Below are 19,478 nucleotides of genomic sequence, written 5' to 3'. Positions count from 1 at the left end.
AGTTCCAGGATCTTCATATTCTCAATGCTGGCCCACTGACATGGCTTTGGTAACTGACACTCGATATTGATCTGGCTATGTCAGTCATATGTGAAACAGCTGTAGGAATCCTTCTGTTTCACCAGGTACATCCACTTAAATACAAAGGGTATCAGCATACATGGAAATGACCACTGTCACTCTCCCCTTCCATTAAAAGATAAAGCCTGCTGTTGTACACTAGAAGATGGATTTTGCCTACATAATCAAAGCTATTATTTTAAACCAAGAGCAACAAGCAAACTGTGTCTTCAATGAAAGATTAAGGGATTTACCTGAGATTAAACTCAGCTACATTAAGCAGTGTGTGCAAAGATTACATGATAGTTCTGCCTTGGAGGTCCAGCTCAGCCCTTTAGTATTATGCACCTGTAACCTCTTGAATATTTCAGTTTTACTAGGGAGAGTGGAAAAAGCAATGAAGGTGCAAATTGTGCCAGCCAGTGCTTCTAACAGCTTTGAGTGCATCAGTGGGATGATGAGCAATGTGCCATTACATCATCTGTCATTGATGATTTTATACACTCTCCATGCACTCTGTGGTCAGGGTTGTGTGTTAGGGAGATGTAGATAATGTACAGCATGTTCTTCTGAAGGAATGAACGCTCTGAAGTTTGATCAATAGTCATTTTATTAAGAATATTAACATAATATGGTGTTAAATCCACTCAGATCTAGGCAAGTTTAGCCTCTTTGCCAGTTCCTGTATCAGCCACTATTTACTTCCGAGCTGTGAAGCACTCCACAAACGCCGTTAGAGAAAGCTGCTAAATATTTCATTACTAGTGAAGTTATTGGCTACAAAGAGCCAGGACTAAAAGCTATAGAGGCTCCCCTTGTTCTGCCAGTACATTTACTGTAATGTAAAGCATCAATGTGCTCACCTAAGTCTTACTGACAGTGTCTTCACTGCTAAAAATAAGGATAACAAGACACCACCAAGTATTTATAAAACAACTTTTAATTGTAAAAACCACCCACATCATCAACAAAAAAGACACAAATGTACCTGACACATTATTTAACACCAATTGTTATAAAATACAAAAAATATTGATCTGAATTGAACACCCCCACCACCTTAATCTCCCAAAAACTCAGTTTATAAAATCAATATTATTAAATTGCAGTTTGTTCATCTTCCTTTATAAACAGTGGGTTGCATCTGTGATGATTCAATGGCAGCATATGACTGGAAGGACATCATCACAGTAGGCTTTTAAAAAAACTCCTAACAAATCTGCACTCAGGATGGTCATAAAGATGGAAACATTTTCATGTTCATGAGTAATAATGCAAATGTGGATCTTACTTTAAAGACTGAGCGACAGATAGAAGAGGTAGATGTGTAACAGAATGTAACGGTAATACCTGCTGAATAAGAACTGTAAAGGGATAGCTTGGCATTTTCATTTTCCATATGTTGTTTGTATTACATTCAGTTATTAGAAGATCATTTTGTTAATGTGGTTACATTGCATTATTAATATGGGTTTTCAATTGCGGTGATAGAGGGGAGTAAACTGACTTTACTTGATAATTCACATGAAAATAACCAGCCATGTTAACAAAAATATAAGATTTTATAAGAGTTTGGTTAAGTCAGAATGCATAAACACTGCATATGATCTAGATTAGGATCTACTGAAATAACCCGTTTTTGCAATGCTCTTATCATCACTTATCACAAACAGAGCTGGTTATATGAGGAAGTCCACTGGTAGTTTGAAAATCGTGAGTTAAAGCATGTCAGTGTACAGTACAAATCTAATACCTCCTTGAATTTGGCCTTTAGTTGGTTTGGGAAAATGTAAGTACTCCTTTTTGAATGTACTGACTACCTGTAAGTCGGTCTTGGTCACATATGTACACACAATCTTGAAAAATGTTTCCTCATCTTGCATTCTAATTACAGCTATCAGTGAGTTTGTCTCAAACAGAGTCACAGCAACCAACTGCAACTCTTAAAAATATAAGATGCGCCACTGAAACAAGAGAACTGCTTTTCCACTCGAATATGTGCAAAGACGACAGACAAAGACAGATTTGACTAAACTTAACCTTAAAGGGTAGGCACTGTGGAGTTCGGGATGCTCTCTGAAACAACAAAAAAACTGCACAAACTGTCTCATCACCACCAAACTATTCAAAACACCATAACAAAAAGCAATGATTATTCTCATGTAAGACGCTTAAACTGATCCACATAACAGAAGTCTTTCATGGCACAATCGACGAGGTTTATATGTAAACCAGTATTTCCTCATATGTCATTGGAAGCTTTGTCAATATCCTTTCATTAAAAATCTCCTGTGAAACGCCTGTGAAATGAAACCCTCATTGACCGTCACAGAGCATTTAAGGAATGTGACTTCCTGGTTTGAATACTCCATGAAGGAAAACCTTGGAAAAGCTCCAGTATCGAAAAAAATATTCCATTTTAGATTTGCAAAGGCTCTTGAACTGTGGGTGAATACAGTGCTGCGAACAATTGCAAAAACACTCTGTGTAACTGCTTGTTTAACAGAGTCCATATCAAATAACGGAGCTTGCTAGCTGTAAAATACATACAGAACACAAGCAGTCACATGACACTATTTTAGCTATGTGAACACACCAGATTTTCCAGCACCCCCACCAAACACTAGATTCTGTGAGGATTAAAAACATTAATGGAGGTGGTCCGGGACAAGACCCAAGTGGACTGAAAATCCTTTGCCAAAATGTGACACCTACTTTGAAGACAAACTGTTGTGATCTGATGATCACTGAAATGATGTAGCACATTTGTAAACATAATTTTTGTGTCAGCGTTGCATCAGCACACAGTCATTTCTGTATGAATTACATTTAATTGTACGTAATGAATACTGGAATGAGTTTCAGCGGCTTCAGCAGACATCGGCCTTTAAAACCCTATATAGGTTGAACTCTGGATATCCTTAATAGTATATATGGTGTGTGATATTGGAATTTAAACCTTTATTTGGTAATAACTGTCTTTTAATAGGAAAACCTTTTTCTCATCTCTCCACTGAGCAAACAGAAACCAATACTGATACAGAAAAAACCATCAGCCCAATTCTGACTGGAAGTACTGGAAACATGAAATAATGCTTATATTCCTGTTTGTTCTTTAAAGGGAAGCAAACCCTTGAGTCCTTATTGTGTGTGCTTGTTGGCACAAGAGGCAGCTTACTGACTGGTGTCGCTGTTAGCTGAGGAGTGTAGTGGATTGTGGGAAGAGTCCGAGAAATGTTCTAATATGTGTGTGTTTGGGTATGTGTGTGTGTTCCTCAGCAGTTGAGAATGGATCGGTTTCTGTCTGGTCGGAACGGGAACACTGAGCTGTCAGTGTCGACCTTCCCTCTGTGGGGACCCAGTGTGGCCACGGCCTGGAAGACAGCACACATACATGGTTGTTAAAAAACGCACACGCACACACACGCGTGCGCACACGCGCACGCACACGCACACACACACACACACACACACACACACACACACACACGCCACCAGGGGACAAAGAAACAACTGTGATTATCAACAGGCACAACTGCACACCTTTCTGATAGCTGTCCAGTCCTCCAGGATGTCCAAGTCAGGCAGCAGGTAAACAATATACGGCCGTGAGCAGAGTCAAGGACAGTACCACAGGGCAGGATTTCAAATCTGAGGACACAATCTTGGTAACAATATTCGGGATTTACAGAAGCAGTAAAAGTATGAATACTTAGTGGTATGAATATGAACAATAACAGAGGTATTAACAGTGGAAGGATATCAGACACCACTGAAGGTCGTCTCTTCTTCTTATCTGGACTTAAAGCATCTCTCCTCTTCTTCCTTCCCGATACCTCATCATTCCACAACTCTGATAGACAGAGAGAGAGAGAGAAAGAAAGAGACAGATTAAAATGCTATGTGCATGCACTGAATATAATATACGGAGCTGGGTGCTTGTAGTGATCTTGCGTTACCTGATGTAATATCTATGCTGTGTCTGTCTTCCTCCAGTCTTCTGATTTTCTCCTCCAGTTCACTCTGTACTGTATCAAACAGCAGCAGCTTCTCACTCTGCGCACGCGCACACACACACACACACACACACACACACACACACACACACACACACACACACACAAAAGAATAGACATAATATTAGTAAAAACAACAAGATCTGACATACAAGCATGCGTCCCAATATGTTACATATGCCACTGCCAATTACACAAAGCAAATAATTAGGAATTCTGAATGACTCATAAGATCAATGACTCTACAGAAAATATATCACCATCACAATAAAAAACAAAAAAAGTGTGTGTGTGTGTGTGTGTGTGTGTGTGTGTGTGTGTGTGTGTGTGTGTGTGTATGACCTCCCAGTGCTGGCACGCTGCCTGGGTCTCACACTCGTACTTGTTCTTCACAGACTCCAGACACAACTCTCTGTAGATACCTGTTAAAGACAGAGGGAAACACATTATAAGAGTGAATCAGGGAGGCAGGAATGTGTAAGCCTCTATGAGTGTGTCTGTGTGTTGACATTACCTGCCACCTTGGTGCGGACCTGCATGTTCTCCAGCAATACTGCGAGAGGCTCCAGGTATTCTGCTGCCCGGCCAGCCTCAACCTCTGCCAGCTTGCTGTTCACCTGACTGAGACGCTCACGATACAGCCTACACACAAACACAGCTGTAACTACGACCGTAGCTAGTTCCTATAAATTACTTTTTCATTTCATGTTTTTTAAATTTCAATGTCAAAGGGTAAACTTGACAAAAAAAAGTTTCAGTCTTACTGGTCTTTGAGATCTGTAAACTGTTTCTCCAGGTTGGACATTTCATCCAGACACTCCACCCTCCTCCGCTCACAGTCCTCCTCATCCATTTCTGGAACATGATAAAGACACACACACACACACACACACACACACACAGGTTAGGTTATATGAAGAAGGAAGCTTCTCAGGAGACACGTGGGAGCAAAACTCATATTTCTGCTAGGTTATGCATCTACCAGCCATAAAAGATTTGCAAATGGGAAGTCCAGTCAAAACATACACTGAAATAAAGTTTATTTTAACGGCAGCCGTTTACATCATTTGAAAAGGGATGTTTTGCTCATTTTCTACTGTTTCAGAATTTCTCACCAGAGCTGTCTCCATCCTCAGAGACAGAGGAGGTGTCAGAATCCTCCTCCTCTGAGCTGGACACCTCTTGCTCCTGATCCTCCACCTCCATCTCCTCTGCTGTGTTCTCCTTCTTCTCCCGGTCACGGTGCACCGGCATGGCAGCAAGTCGACCTCAGACTGGTAGTGTTAGATAGAAAGACAATGTCAGGCTCCTTTGGCAGTTCAACCTACAACCAATACAGTCTTTGAACGTATCACTTGATTCTATTTGTTTAGTTTTGGGCCTAAATAAAAAGCTAAAATATTACATATAACATATGTTAATTATTACCGATATTTTCCATCTGTGTGATGTGTAATTATACCTGCATGAGTGTGTATTAGTTGAGAAGTGACTTTACATTTAATTAGAGACAAGATTAAACTTGTTTGAACATTAAGGGTAAATTCCTCTCTGGTCACAGCTATTGTTCCATTGATGCATTCTTGTCATATGGGCATGACCACTGAAATTGCTTGGCAGTTCAAAGTAATTACAAATAATTACAAATGACTTGTTTGAACACATGGTGAACACATTAAATGTGTTTCTTTCACTTGATAGTATATGAACAAACAAAAAGTAAAACCCATCCTTCAAGCATCAGTCCTCCTCTTGGATTCGTCGAGCCATTGATTCCGGAGACTTTTCTACATCTCTATCATCATTTGATATGTAGTATCACAATTGTAGTTTACCTAATGAGTAATGGTGTTGGTAGCATATAAATTATATTCCTTGTAAACGATATTTTCTTCATTTATTTTCTTTATCTATATATTTATAGTGGTTCATTTTAATAAATTATTCTTGAAATGTCGTGGGAAAAACCGTGTTACGTCAATGAGCATCCCTAAGAAGCCCTATTGGTGAATGGCTTCATTATAATGCTGAGATTAATTATTAAAAGGTTATTCATGCAGATCAATTTTAAGTGACAAGTAGATCTAGCTGTTTGCTTTTTTAATCATTAAACTATTCAAAATAAATAAGCACAACACATCAAGTTAGCATTGGGTTAGCATGTTAGCAAACCAGTATAGTTCAGTAGCAAGGAAGCCCGACTTGTTAGAAAAATTAACAAGGAAGCTTAAAACTAAATCATGACTCACAAAATGAGGAAGTGTGGGACGTCTGCAAGAATGCTGAAAGGATAATAATTTTCAGAGAAAAGAAGCTTAAACTTATTTTTTCTCGGTTACAATTTCTCTCGTGTGTCCCAGCTAAGCTAAAAACAAATCTCAATCCGGCGCTCTTATTTGTATAGGGAACTGTAGTTTTGTGTAGACATCGATAAAGGGCTAACAACAAGACGTAAACTACATTACCCAGGATTCAGCACTGTAGCTTGAGGCGGAGAACAGATTCTCGACAGGTTTTTAAAACTTTACGCCAGTAAATTGGAAACGATACTTGTGTCAGAAGTATAATACCATTTAATAACAGTCGTATATGATATATTTTAAACTGAATAACAAACGTTTGCTTATTGTTGAACTATGTTGGCGTTGAATTTCTCTGGTATCCATTATTTTGTTTTCCCTCCCCTCCGCCTCCGCCATGATGTTTTCTAAGTGAACAGCCGAGCTAGCTAACTAGCTAGTTTAGGCTTCAGGCTGCGGACTGTTGTGGAAGGGAGGTGCGATGGATGGATGCTTTGCCCCACTACGATTTTCCATATTTGTCTTAGGTTAAACAGAATGCCTCATCTCCGACAGGTTTTACCTCTTGTTCTCCTCCGCGCTGTTGCGGAGGGCTGCTAGTTCGCAGCGCAGCGTTAATAGATGAACCAGGAGCAACGATTTCTCGTTATAGTTTGAAGATTAACGCTAGCTGAGGCTATTTAAGTGGCTACACAGCTAGCCCCTCCTTGCTGTCTACCATCGCATTCTTGTGTCTTTTGCCCCAGGAATGTTTTCCAAAAAGCCTCATGGAGACGTTAAAAAATCAACACAGAAAGTGTTGGACCCAAAGAAGGACGTGTTGACGAGGCTGAAACATCTCAGAATTGTCATTGGTAAGTTAAAACATCATTAATAAGCAGTTAACAGGTTAGCTTCTACGTGCCAGTCTGTGCACACAGGGAATGCCACACCAAAACTCATCTCGGAAAATCACGAAATTCAAAGTTTGATGGCTTGTAAACAGAGACGCTGCCTTTGAATGACACACTTTAAGATCATGTCAGATTGTCCACTCACAAATTCGGCGTCACTCCTGTAGTTCATTGCAAAGCATTTGATCAGTTGTCATAGATGTATACATTCGTTCATCATCTTTAACGTTATTGCTCTCTTTTCGATCAATCTCTGAATGACTATGAGGGCAGTAATTCCCATTGTGCATACAGGCCACAACTAAAAGATGTTTAAAAGTAAGTGAGGCTAGCTGTATCCGCTGTCAACAAAATCAATTGAGTTAGACGAGTGTTTTCAGACGTGCTGTGTGTAAGTGGCAAGTCAACGACACTGTCAGATTTCTGATTGGAGTTTTACTTAGGGTCTGCATAGAGGGCTTATGTTGTGTTTTTACTACCGTGTGAGAACATGTGTGTATGAAGCTGACTGCATGAAATTCAGGCACAGTGATGCTACACGCTGGTAGTCAGGCTGTTGTTGTGATTTATCCAGGGGTGTGCCAGACTGCTGGACAAAGACCAGCGCTGTGTGAGAAATGCTGAGTGTCCTTTCTTAACGTGTTAAGATGTGTTACAACATAAGGCCAACTGCAATGTTTTGAGGGTGTGGAAGAATAAGGAAGACTACAGGGTAATGGGTATGAATAAGTGTGTGTGTGTGTGTGTGTGTGTGTGTGTGTGTGTGTGTGTGTCTTCACTGACAAACACTTGCTCTCACACATGCACACATACACACTGACCGGAGAGGGAAACAGCCTCTACTATTTCCTCTCTATGTTTCTATACAGTAGCTCAACTTCCTGTTTCTATTGTAAGAGCTACTGGGCTGTGTGTGTGTGTGTGTGTGTGTGTGTGTGTGTGTGTGTGTGTGTGTGTGTGTGTGCGTGCATGTGTGACAGAGAGAGCAAGGGTGTGCCCCCTCTCTGTGCTCTTTGGGGAACACAAGACCTTGATAACCATCACAGCACACAAACACACTTGCAGTCACATTGTTTGAGAAGGAATGCTCAGACAGCCGAACAATAGCTAAACCACGCAGTTTTAAATCATCATGGTGCCAGACCGCCACTCGAAGACAGTGCATATGGGCACTATTAGTTGCAGCACCAATAAGAATTGATAACTGGAGCGGCAGAGCAGGCTAAATTATATACCTCAGAGCAAGAATTACTTGTCCATGTTGCTGATGTTGTCCGTGTAGCCAGCATTCTCATAAAAGCTGACTTCAATTGACAGGTTTTTGTTAACCTAAAACAAACCCTCACCTAAAAAGTGTTGACCTTTTGACATTAAAGGAAACAGAGAGTGAGCACTAAGAGTGTTGCTTTTCTAATAGAATAGTTCATATCTGATGGTTCAACAAGAAGCTATTTCATTGCTTTGCAATCCCTTTGATGCAATCAGGTTATTAAGTAACTGTTTGGCCCTGTTGTTGACGCAAATGACATACCTCAATGTTTTGTTGAGGATACTGGCTTAACCTTGACTACATTTATTTAGAGGTTAATAATCTATCATCGTCTAAATCAGCTAGTATTGTATTTACAAGCTGCTTAGCTTAGTGTAATTAATGACAGAAAATGCATCCTCCATATTGCATCACAATTTCCTTCCATTATTCAAAGTCAAACTAAGCCTTTCTGATCCTACCATGAGGGTCCCTTGAGGAACTTGTTTTACTTAAAAATTTGCAAAAGCACTGATAAGGTAATCAGAATATGCTGTTTTTCTTATTCAGAGTATAGCTGTGGTCTGGGTAAAAACAGAAACCACATCAGGTTGTTTTATTATAGATTACTGGTTCACACTTGTTGACTGTGACGTGGACCAGTAGGTATCTGGTCATCGTGTACTCAAACATTTGAGGTCTGAACCAAAATAGCATCCAGTGCCACTATACCCAATATTGAAAGCGACTAAATGATTTGCTGTACATCAGCTTTGGAGATGGCGTATGCGATCAGGTAGTGTGAAAAAATGTCAGTCCCCAGAGGAAGAGATAGACAACCACTCAGCCTGACCACTAAGACCTTACAAGGGCAACCACTATGGCATAGAACACAGATGGCCTCAGTGGGTGTGTGTGTATGTATGTATGTATGTATGTATGTGTGTGTGTGTGTGTGTGTGTGTGTGTGTGGCAGAGCTCAGCTTTAAGTATTTATATAAACAAACCCGAAGACTATCACTAGAGGCTCCTCCAAGAGTGTGTGTATCTTACATGCTCACATATTTTCTTTCAGTTTTGACCCTGAACTATGGTTGTGGTTGTATTCTCAGTATAAGCGTGTGTTTTATCTCTGCATCTGAGTCAGGGTGTCTCCTCCCAATGACAGCTGGTGGTGTTGAGATTCAGTCCAGAACACATAAAGGTAAACTTCACATCCTTTAGAACAGTATGTCTGAAACTGTAGCCGGGACTCAGACTGGGCTGTGAGTCTTTTCTGCTGCATATTTAGAGAGCCCAGATGCTGCACTGAGGTTATATTACTCAAGCTCATAGTTCCTGTGATGAAAATTCAGAAATCTGGGGTCTTTACAACAGGGTTTTTTTCTAATTGTTGTGTGTTTAGATTTATAAATCTAAAATATTTAGATAGAAAATTGACAGAGAAGAGCGTATGACTGGTGCAATTGTCCATTTCAGAATCACAGTACTTTGTTGTCTCCAACTCCAACATAGTTGTCTCCATTTCCTCTGATGTATTTTTGTTCATTTTTCTGTTTTTCTCAGACTGAATACAGCTATGAGAGTGAACAGAGAGTCAAGTTGAAAGTCAAGTTGAGACGCACATTTGATGTTTTATATGTGTAATGCGGAGCTTGTGTTAGAGAGATGAAGAATAAAAATGAGGATGGACATGGAACCAGATGAGGTGTTTCTGATTTCTGGAAGAATCAAGGATAAGTTTGTGGACAGTTTTGAGCTTGCGTGTGTGTGTGTGTGTGTGTGTCTCAGCTTTATTTTTATTGTCATTTTCCAGAAAACGCAGAGCCTTCAGAGCTGAAACAGTTCTTCGATCTGAACTACTCCCATATCTACTATGTCTTTTTTGAGAACTTTGTCACCATTGAGGTCAGCCTCAAGCAAAAAGGTAAGTTTTACGCGCTGTCTACATTAACAACCAAACAATTAAGATGAGCTCTGATTGGTCTGTTTTCACAGGGTAGAAAAAAAGAAAAGCATCATTGGTATTTAGCTAGATTATTGTGGTTTCTTTCAAGCTAATGTGTGTGTTTCAGGTCACAAGTCTCAGAGGGAGGAGCTGGACTCCATCCTATTCATCTTTGAGGTAAAACATTATCAGAAATTTCTAATTTAAAATGGAAATCTAGAGAAAACTGAGACTGAATTACTAAATACTTGATTGCAGCTGGACTACAGCATGGAGCTCTGACATTATGTGAAACTAAATCACTGAAGTGCTTGTGATTCCATGCGCTCTAACTTTCTGTAGGTGGTCTCAGTCCCTACCACAGCAACCAGCCAGCACTGACCTCAGACTAAGACCCCTGGCATTTAGCAACAACACTCAGAACTGGGTGGTGGTGCTTAGAGTAGCCAGGATAAGATAGCAGCTCTGTATGTGTGTGTTACTGACCTTTATTTGGCCCTTCGCAGACTTTAAATTCAGAACCAGAGGAACCAAGTCTAGCGAGTACTTGGATAAAAGAATGTGTTTAATATAGGTTTAGTTTATCTTGACAGTTTGTCTGCATATACAGTAGATCTTTGGTTATGCTGTACATCTCTAGTTGCCAAATATATATAAATACATAAAACCTATCATAACACATAACAAGTCAAACGTTTCTTAACCAATAATAATAATAATGTTCTCAATATCTGAATATTTTTTTCAACAGAAAATCCTCCAGCTCCTGCCAGAGAGAATCCAGAGCCGATGGCAGTTCCACAGCATAGGTAACTCACACAATCCCCCCCCCATCCCCTTTCTTGAAGCCCATGTTACAGTAGATATGTATGCAACAGATCAGAATCAGATTGTCCCAGCAAACTATGTGTTCCTGAATCAAGTTTAACCGGTTTTGAAGAGTGGGGCCACTCAATCACATGCTAGGTTATTTCATGTAATGCCAGAGACCAACCAGCACCAGAACTTTGCTAAGAGAAGAATGCATGGCATGGTGCAGAGTAGCTGTTCTCCTCCTATCCTGCATGTATGTTATTTAGTGCTGCAAACTGTTTATCTTCACTGAGGATCAGAAGCGCAAATGGCCTTTTTTGGGTGAATGGGTTTATCAAGATTTATATACATTTTGCAAATGCTTTTCTACTTTTTTGCAACAAATTCAAAAGTTTGTAAAATTTTATTAGAGCTTGCCAACCTTAAGTCGATTGTGCACAGCAGTTTGAAATGCTCAGGCTGACATGTCTTTCTCTCTCAGGGCTGATCCTCAAGAAGCTGTTGCACACTGGGAACTCTCTGAAGGTACTGCTCTGATTCGCTGTTAACTCTCTGTCAACCTGTCAGTCATTGCCCCTACATCCTAATCCTCCCCGCATGCTAAGGAGACGTTTACAGCCTCCTCTTGTCTTCTAAATTATATGAAAAGTGTTAATCAAAGAAGTAGGTGCATCGTTTTGCCTCAATAAATTCTGAGAGCATTAATTGTTCCGATATTCGTATCATTACTGTAAAAATGAGATAAAAGTCAGCTTCTACTGGCATTTATAATACATTTTAGAAAGTGTGCACCATTTTTCATTTTGTGCGAAATTGTGTGTATTGTTGCTTAAAGAAATATTTAGTGAAAATTGAAGAATTGGTTTTACTTAAATTACACTTGAATACTCTAATTCCAGTTTCCCTACTCCTACTGCACATGAGTAGGTACAATGTGAAGTTAGCCATAATCTGGTGTTAGCTTCTTATCCTTAAAACAAATTTATCTGCTGCTATCTTCATGTTAATGATAGGGTTTGTGAGAAATGTAGTCTAAAGTTGTGGAAAACAATACACTAGTAATATCTAATCAACAAGGTTTCTCGTCATGCCTCATCTCTCCCTCTCTCCTCTACACTGTAGATTCGTCGTGAAGGAGTGCGCTTGTTCTTGCTGTGGATGCAGGCATTACAGAGCAATGCAGAGCGTGAGCAGCTCTGCATGTTTGCCTGTTTGATTCCTGGCTTCCCAGCTCCACTTTGCCATGGGACCCCACGCACCCTGGACACTCTGATCAACCCACCGCTGAGTTTAACAGAGAGTTAGTAGAAGAAACACAAAAACACACACAAAAACACAGTGGGGTCAGGTTGATAAATGGGCTCAATAATCAGCTATCATTAAATACAATTAGCCATTCACTGCACCTGACAAGGTATATCACAGATGTATACAGAAATGAGACAAACATCAACATATTTTGCTGTATTCATTGTGATGTAAACATGAAATCTCCCTGCTTCCCCGCTGCAGCTCAGGTTACCCCAGAAGAGATCACTCCATTGGTTCCTCCTCAGTCAGGTGACAAGAACCAGGAAGACCTCACTGCTTACTTTTTAGAAGCTCTACTCAAATACATGGTAAACCAGGTATTATCATCATTTCTTACTAACACAGCTAACACTACATAATTACACTTTTGCAAATGTTGCGATGCTTCACTAATGCCACTAATGCTAAACATATGGGGGAAAATAGCTATTAGGGTTTCTCAGCTATTGACACTGATGTATATGGGAACTTGATGGTAGATTAATTATTCATCTGATCCCTTCCTGGTATCACTAACTTCTTCAAATACAACTTTCCCTTATTGACAGACTTTGTATTTCCTCTTCTTGCTGCTATCACATGCACACATACATGCAGTCATACACACACTGATAACATTCTCCCCTAAAACAATGGTGCTTTTCTCCGCTTGACCCTATTTTGTGTGTGTAATGCTCTCTTTGTAACACAGACTTGTTTGTCTTTGTGTGTGTGTGTGTGTGTGTGTGTGTGTGTGTGTGTGTGTGTGTGTGTGTGTGTGTGTGTGTGTGTGTGTGTGTGTGTGTGTGTGTGTATTTGTGTGTGTTTCCACCAGGCCAAATCTCTTGAATGGCGTTGTAAAGAGAACCATGAACGTGGCTTCAGTTTCCTCTTCGGTCACTTCAGGAAGTTTTACCTTCCTCACATTTTTCCCAACTTCGCCATGGAAACAAGCCTCTACAACCCAATACTGGGTCAGTTACATTAGGTCTTTAATAGCTATGTATACTGGAAATCCAGTGGCCCATTGGAACACATTGAACGGTCATTTTGTATTACTGTAACCCTAGACCACATAAATAAAGATCCTCTTTCCCTGCAGACGTGCCTCCGATGCGTCCTAAGCCCTACTACAGTGTGGTGCGCAGGGAGCAAGACGGCGGTGAAACAATGTACTGTACCAAGGAGAGCTTCCTTCAGGCCCGAGTCATCTTTATCCGCTGGCTGGTTTCTTTCTGGCTTGAGCCACGACCCAACACACAGACACACATCCCAGGAACAGAAGGAGAGAACGTCCCCAAGAATATACAGGTAACACACACTTATTTTAATAGATGTTTGCAGTAGATGTTTTGTTCTGTCGAACCAACCAGCAGTCTAAAACCTTTTAAAATATTCAGTTGCTTTTCAACAGGGCACCACTTCCAGCAGAGGGTTTATGCTTAAAAAGTGTTTAAAGCAGCAAATGTTAAAGATTGATGTGATTTCAACTAAAAAAGGATGTCAAATAAAATAAAACTTTTCCATAACAACAGATTTACACATGGCTGACAACTTGACAAATTGTTACTTATGAAATCTCTACAAATATTCATAAGGGGCATTGTATTTCGATTTCTATTTATTTTCTTGCCTTGTTTTTTAACTAAAATGTTTACCTCCAGCGAGCAGCAGCCGGGCTGGCAGCTCGCTCTGCAGGCAGCTCAGATGACAGTGGTGGAGGCGGGATCCGGTCTGACAGCCACCTGGAAGGTAGCGGCTGCTCATCTGGACCAGGCGGAGGCAGCATGGGGCTATCTGGGGGTTCAGGGCTTGGGGGCGAGCCTGAACAAAGCCACTCCAACACATCAACATTGACAGAGAGGGAGCCCAGCTCCTCTTCGCTCTGCTCCATGGATGAAGAGCAGCTGACGGACATGGAGGTGGTGAGGAGAGTTCTGACAAGCTCCAGAACCAACGTCAACTTCATCACTGAGATCTTCAGACAGGTGAAGGAGGAATAACTTTATTTTTCAGGGAGTGGGGATGTCAAATATTTGACTAATGCTTTCATTAAGGTTATATCTGATTTTATGTGCAGTATCATTAGTCCAACTGTTTCTCTGTTCTTCATGCGATATGCCTGTGTACTTTATCTTTTACAGCTATCTTTCTTTGGAAGATGCTTTAAATGAAACATAATCACTACACTGAGTGTTGTGAAGTATTACCTCTTAATATTTATGTCTCTCTGTACCAATACAGGCATTTCTCCTTCCCATGTGCGAAGCTGCAGCGATGCGTAAAGTGGTCCGTGTTTACCAGGAGTGGATCTCCATGGAGGATAGGCCAGTGTTCATGAAGGAGCCAGATGAGGGCCCCTATCCCATAGCCTCAGGCGGCAGTCTGGATTCAGGCTCTCAGCTCGGAGACAAGGAAGATGAGGTGAGGAAGTACCTGAAATCAGTAATCGAATACGAAAACCCTTAAAATAACAGTAGGCCATGTGAACAGATCTTTGTATAGTGATTTTAACTGGGCTAGTCTGACCAGCTCATTAACAGTAGGATTTTGATAGTCAGTCCCTAAGAAAAGGTACCAATCTCATACTTGTTCATTATGCTATTCAACCATTCCAATTTCAACACTTTTCCTCAAAAAACGAATATTTATTAGTAAAAGAAATTTAGTTTCAGCGTCTGTCTGTTTTTTTTTTCTGTTTCCACAGGGAATGAACAAGGCAATTGACAGTGAATTGCTGGAGTACAGTGTTCATGCTGGAGTTCAAACTACACTTCAGGTCCTCACGCACTTAAAATGTCTGATGTTTGTCCATACATACACAAAAGTCTCATTGTTGCAGTGCCTCGTTACTGTTCTTAGAACATCTCAAATGCTTGTCTCCTTTCAGGTATTTATCACCCACTCTTCCAACGTTTTCCTATTGGAGCCGGCAAACGACATCAAGATTCTTTTAGAGGAGCATGTGGACATGTGCAAGCGAGTCCTGAACATCTACCGCAGCCTTGTCATGCATGAGACCATGGACCAGAAAACATGGTAAAAGAAAAAAAGAAGCTGCAAAGACACCAGATACATTTCAGTAGAATCGTGGTTTGGTCACATTTGCTTGCTTTTTCACGTATTTGTTTGCAGGGAACAGATCTTACTGGTTCTGCTGAGGGTGACAGAATCTGTGATGAAAAGACCTCCATCCATCATGCCCCAGGGCAAGAAGAACAACACACTGTCAGGCAGACTGGCTGGACCTATCTTTCAGGTACATTTCTATCACTATGATATATCAGACTGGCCAGTTATTTCTTAATGGGTACCAAACATGCACTTTTGTACAGTATTATCCAGAGTATTATCAATGTGGTAGAAGGAGACAGAGTTGTCTCTGTGGTACATAAAAAATGAAAGAGTTAATAGTAAAGCTATCATAATGAAATTGCTATTGTTTACAGCAACACAGCTTCAGGGAGACGGACTGGCTTGTGGTGCTCTAAATACTAACATGTTGGCTACAAATGCATAACAAAGATGTACTTTGTCTATTATCAGTATAAATTATGTAAAAGCACATGATGCCTTAATGGTGATGTTGTAATCATATAATGAAGTAGTTTATTTGAATATGATCTTGGTCTTGGGTTTTCATGTATCAGGCTGCCTTCATCTCTTCTGGTCAGAATACAGTAATGTTATTAACGTTGGTTAAAAGAGGTCCTGCTTGCACAAGGGTGTGTTTTTATTCTTAACAGTTATTGCTGAACACCCTAATGAAGCATAAGAAGGTCCAGATACCCAGACCCAGCTGACTAGTATTTAGTTTGGATGAGTAGAGATATGAAATACAATCTTTTATAAGATAACTTTCTTTCATTTCATTCCCTCTTTCTGTACAGACACTGATAGTAGCCTGGATTAAGGGGAACTTAAATGTCTACATCAGCAGAGAACTCTGGGACGACCTCCTCTCTGTCCTCTCCTCTCTTACCTGCTGGGATGAACTGGTCACTGAGTGGTCACTCACCATGGAGACGCTCACCAAGGTACTGGAAGTTATTTTAATCAGGTTATCGTTCAAGCATTATATTCACACTGTGTATGGATGTTAGTCAGCTAAATTAATGTTTTGACACAAATTATTTCATTTGATTTCACTGCCTTGACTGAGAAATGAACGTGTTGATATTAATGAATTGCCTTTCAAACAAGTCACGTTTGTCATTCGCGAAGTAGAGGAGAACTGTAATGAAGGAAACAGTTAATTCCTGTTTCCATGCCTGTTAATTTTGCCCCTGTGTTCGCTTTGATTATATGTCTCACATCCTCTGCTGTTCATATGACTGAGACTTATCATATGCATGTTTCAATTCTCCCTCAGCATATGAAAAGCTCTTTGACTTAAGCACTGGTTTAAGTCAGGAATGTTGCTGCCGTCTTAACCAGTGTGGCAACATAAACGCGTGTGCGTGTGCGTGTGCGTGTGCGTGTGCGTGTGCGTGTGTGTGTGTGTGTGTGTGTGTGTCTTAGGTGTTGGCCAGGAACCTGTACAGTGTTGATCTGAATGAGCTGCCTCTGGACAAACTCAGTGAACAAAAACAGAAGAAACATAAAGGAAAAGGTGGGTTTGTCACAAGAGAACCTTAAAAACAAACAACTCAAATACAGACAGTTGTGTTTGACATGTAGTCCCGAGCCAACTGCAACTTTTGAATATAATTATAATCTATCTACACAACAAAATAACAATACAACAAATATTGTGCCTCTCCTTCCATCTGCACCAGGTATAGGTTCGGAGGGCCAGCGGCAGATTGTGGATCGTTCCTTCTCTAAAGGCTGGAGCAGAGACCAACCAGGCCAGGCAGCAGCCATGAGGCAGCGAAGCGCCACCACTGCTGGCTCACCAGGCATCGAAAAGGCCAGGAGTATTGTCCGCCAGAAGACTGTAGGTCAGTATCCATCCTCTTTAGATGACTGTCCTCCTGTGCATGTGGGAATTACAAGTTTAAAGGCCAGGAAAACTTGCTGTTAGTCATGTTCATGGCACAGACTCCCAGAAATTCTTGTGTGTATTTGTTTTAAACTGGCTGGCATGTGTGTGTGTATGTGAGTGTTGAAGAGGAAGGCCACTTAGAAAAAAGCAGCACACTGTCTCCTCAGCGCACTTCAAATAGGTTCTCTTCCTTCTCAAGTTAGTTTTATGAGACTTGACACCTCCTCCACTTTTCTCCTCCCTCTTGCCTGACAGACAGGAAGTTGTGGCGTATGCTTACTGTCATACCTCCTCCTCAGTAGAGTCTTGTTTATGTGAAGGCCTCCACTCTGGCCACTGGTGTGAAGAAAATGGTCATAACACCACAGTGTACTGAAATACCAGCACAAGCTGAGAGCAAGATGATGACAACTCATAATAAACAGTCAGTCAGAAGATGAATATGATGAAAACCCAACCTAATGAGGATATTTAGCACCCAGTAAGATATGAAGAACTGTAACTGTAATGCCAAAATTAGGAAAACAAATGTTGTTCAAACTGTTCTTATTTGTTACCAGATAGCACTGCCTTTAATGCTAAGAAGCAACCAAATGAAAGAAAAGGAAAAAAGTGAGAGACAAGCAGGTTCTCTGGGCCTGTAAGTGCATTTTATGTGGTTTAGCACCACTTGTACAAACTTTCATAGTGTGCTTTTCAGAGTGTCTGCAGGGCCTTAAAAAGTCTCAAATCCAATAATCTGAATATTAGGCCTTAAAAGGTCTTTAATATGATTTTGACAGGTCTTATTTTTGCATTTTTCAGCCTCGCTTTTAACTGTGTTTTTGGAAAAATGTTGTATTGATCGTGCTTAACAGCGACAAAACAAAACTTAAAAAATGAAACCAATACCTATTTTTTATTTATTTATCTTTTTCCATCATATCCATGCAACTTTTTTGGCAGTATGGACGTAAAATAGGTCTTGCATTGCATTTATAAGGGTCTTAAAAAATCTTGACCTATTGAAACCTGCAGAACCCTTGGCTTTTCCTGTGAGAAATATAAGTATGTGCAGTAGTTTTCAATTGCATATTCGCAAAAAATCATACACTTACACAGACAACCTCATTTTGTTGTGACTGCAAGTTAACACATTAACCTTAAAACACATGCTGCCCCTGTGTATCATGGTATTGGGAGGAGATTTAAGCTTTACAGAGTGCCAAGCTGCCATCAGCCTCTCACTGTCTTTCCTCCAGAGCTAACCCTGTCTCACTCCTCCTTCACCTTCCCTGTCTCTTCCCCTGTCTTGCTTTGCCTCAACCCCATAAATCATTTCTTTCTTTTATTACCTCTCACCTGTCTCTGTCTCTTATTCTTTTTTTCCCAACACTTCCTCAATTTAACTTGTGTTTTTCTGTCTTTGCTCCATCGTGGTCATACTTCTGATACCTCATTGTTTTCATTCTTTTCACTTCCCATCCTCACCTTACTTGTCTCTTATTGCTTCTTTCTTTTATTCCCTTTTTTGCACTCCTTTTCTGTCTCACACTCCCCCCCCATACTCTCTGTCTCTTCTATCTGTTCTTCCCACCTCTTCAGCCCTGCGTAGCTGTTCTACGGGGGACTCTCTGCTGTCCTCAGCCTTTATCCGCAGTGCTAAGAGTGCTCCTGCTCTGGCTCCGCCTCTTCCTGTCCTCCTCCACCACCACCACCCTTTACTACCCCCCCTTGCCGACCGGCTGGCAGGTACACACTCTTCGCACTACCGGTCTGCCTGCCTGCCTTTCTGCCTGGAGACTTTACTTGTCTGTACGTCTCTCAAAAACTGAAACTTTATGCCTGTCGTCTCGTGTCGTCTCGTCTCGTCTCAGTTTTTCCAGCCATCTGTTTGTCATTACTGAAGCAACAGTTTGCATGTGGTCCATCAGGAATCATAT

At 40.7% G+C, this 19,478-nt stretch overlaps 2 protein-coding genes across 7 annotated transcripts in view; one reads left to right on the top strand and one right to left on the bottom strand.

Annotated features, from left to right (window-relative positions):
* Positions 1-982: 982 nt before the first annotated feature.
* On the bottom strand, positions 983-6,485 carry brms1la (BRMS1 like transcriptional repressor a). The gene is made up of 9 exons (XM_051381113.1): positions 6,326-6,485; positions 5,192-5,350; positions 4,841-4,931; positions 4,591-4,718; positions 4,419-4,498; positions 4,020-4,116; positions 3,824-3,913; positions 3,604-3,668; positions 983-3,434 (listed from the first exon to the last, which is right to left on the bottom strand). Exons 2-9 carry the CDS (start codon positions 5,328-5,330, stop codon positions 3,336-3,338), a joined length of 789 nt encoding a protein of 262 aa, XP_051237073.1. The 5' UTR covers positions 5,331-5,350; positions 6,326-6,485; the 3' UTR covers positions 983-3,335.
* A 184-nt stretch (positions 6,486-6,669) lies between these two features.
* ralgapa1 (Ral GTPase activating protein catalytic subunit alpha 1) overlaps positions 6,670-19,478 on the top strand; it is a 66,601-nt gene continuing 53,792 nt past the window's right edge. For 2 of the 6 annotated variants that reach the window (XM_051381046.1, XM_051381063.1), the window contains exons 1-18: positions 6,670-7,230; positions 10,335-10,445; positions 10,594-10,643; positions 11,218-11,275; positions 11,761-11,804; positions 12,402-12,579; positions 12,792-12,907; positions 13,405-13,543; positions 13,672-13,880; positions 14,234-14,557; positions 14,814-14,993; positions 15,277-15,348; positions 15,460-15,608; positions 15,705-15,828; positions 16,460-16,606; positions 17,091-17,181; positions 17,348-17,512; positions 19,141-19,287. In XM_051381046.1, the coding sequence (XP_051237006.1) occupies positions 7,125-7,230; positions 10,335-10,445; positions 10,594-10,643; positions 11,218-11,275; positions 11,761-11,804; positions 12,402-12,579; positions 12,792-12,907; positions 13,405-13,543; positions 13,672-13,880; positions 14,234-14,557; positions 14,814-14,993; positions 15,277-15,348; positions 15,460-15,608; positions 15,705-15,828; positions 16,460-16,606; positions 17,091-17,181; positions 17,348-17,512; positions 19,141-19,287 (2,410 nt within the window). In that variant the 5' untranslated portion in view covers positions 6,670-7,124. The remainder of the gene's footprint in view (positions 7,231-10,334; positions 10,446-10,593; positions 10,644-11,217; positions 11,276-11,760; positions 11,805-12,401; positions 12,580-12,791; positions 12,908-13,404; positions 13,544-13,671; positions 13,881-14,233; positions 14,558-14,813; positions 14,994-15,276; positions 15,349-15,459; positions 15,609-15,704; positions 15,829-16,459; positions 16,607-17,090; positions 17,182-17,347; positions 17,513-19,140; positions 19,288-19,478) is intronic. The other 4 variants (XM_051381055.1, XM_051381081.1, XM_051381073.1 and 1 more) reach the window with 4 other exon arrangements.

The sequence above is a fragment of the Dicentrarchus labrax genome, unplaced genomic scaffold, assembly GCF_905237075.1.
Source record: "Dicentrarchus labrax unplaced genomic scaffold, dlabrax2021, whole genome shotgun sequence".
Classification (NCBI taxonomy): domain Eukaryota; kingdom Metazoa; phylum Chordata; class Actinopteri; family Moronidae; genus Dicentrarchus; species Dicentrarchus labrax.
The sequence above is the reverse complement of the archived record's forward strand: the minus strand, read 5'-3'. Positions and strand labels throughout refer to the sequence as shown.

Coding starts and splice junctions, on each gene's coding strand:
- brms1la (XM_051381113.1), bottom strand. CDS start 5,330: ATGCCGGTGCACCGTGACCGGGAGAAGAAGGAGAACACAGCAGAGGAG. Junction 3,669..3,823: donor ACGACCTTCAGTGGTGTCTG/ATATCCTTCCAC, acceptor GACTCTGCTCAC/GGCCGTATATTGTTTACCTG. Junction 3,435..3,603: donor ACTGGACAGCTATCAGAAAG/GTGTGCAGTTGT, acceptor GCTGTCTTCCAG/GCCGTGGCCACACTGGGTCC.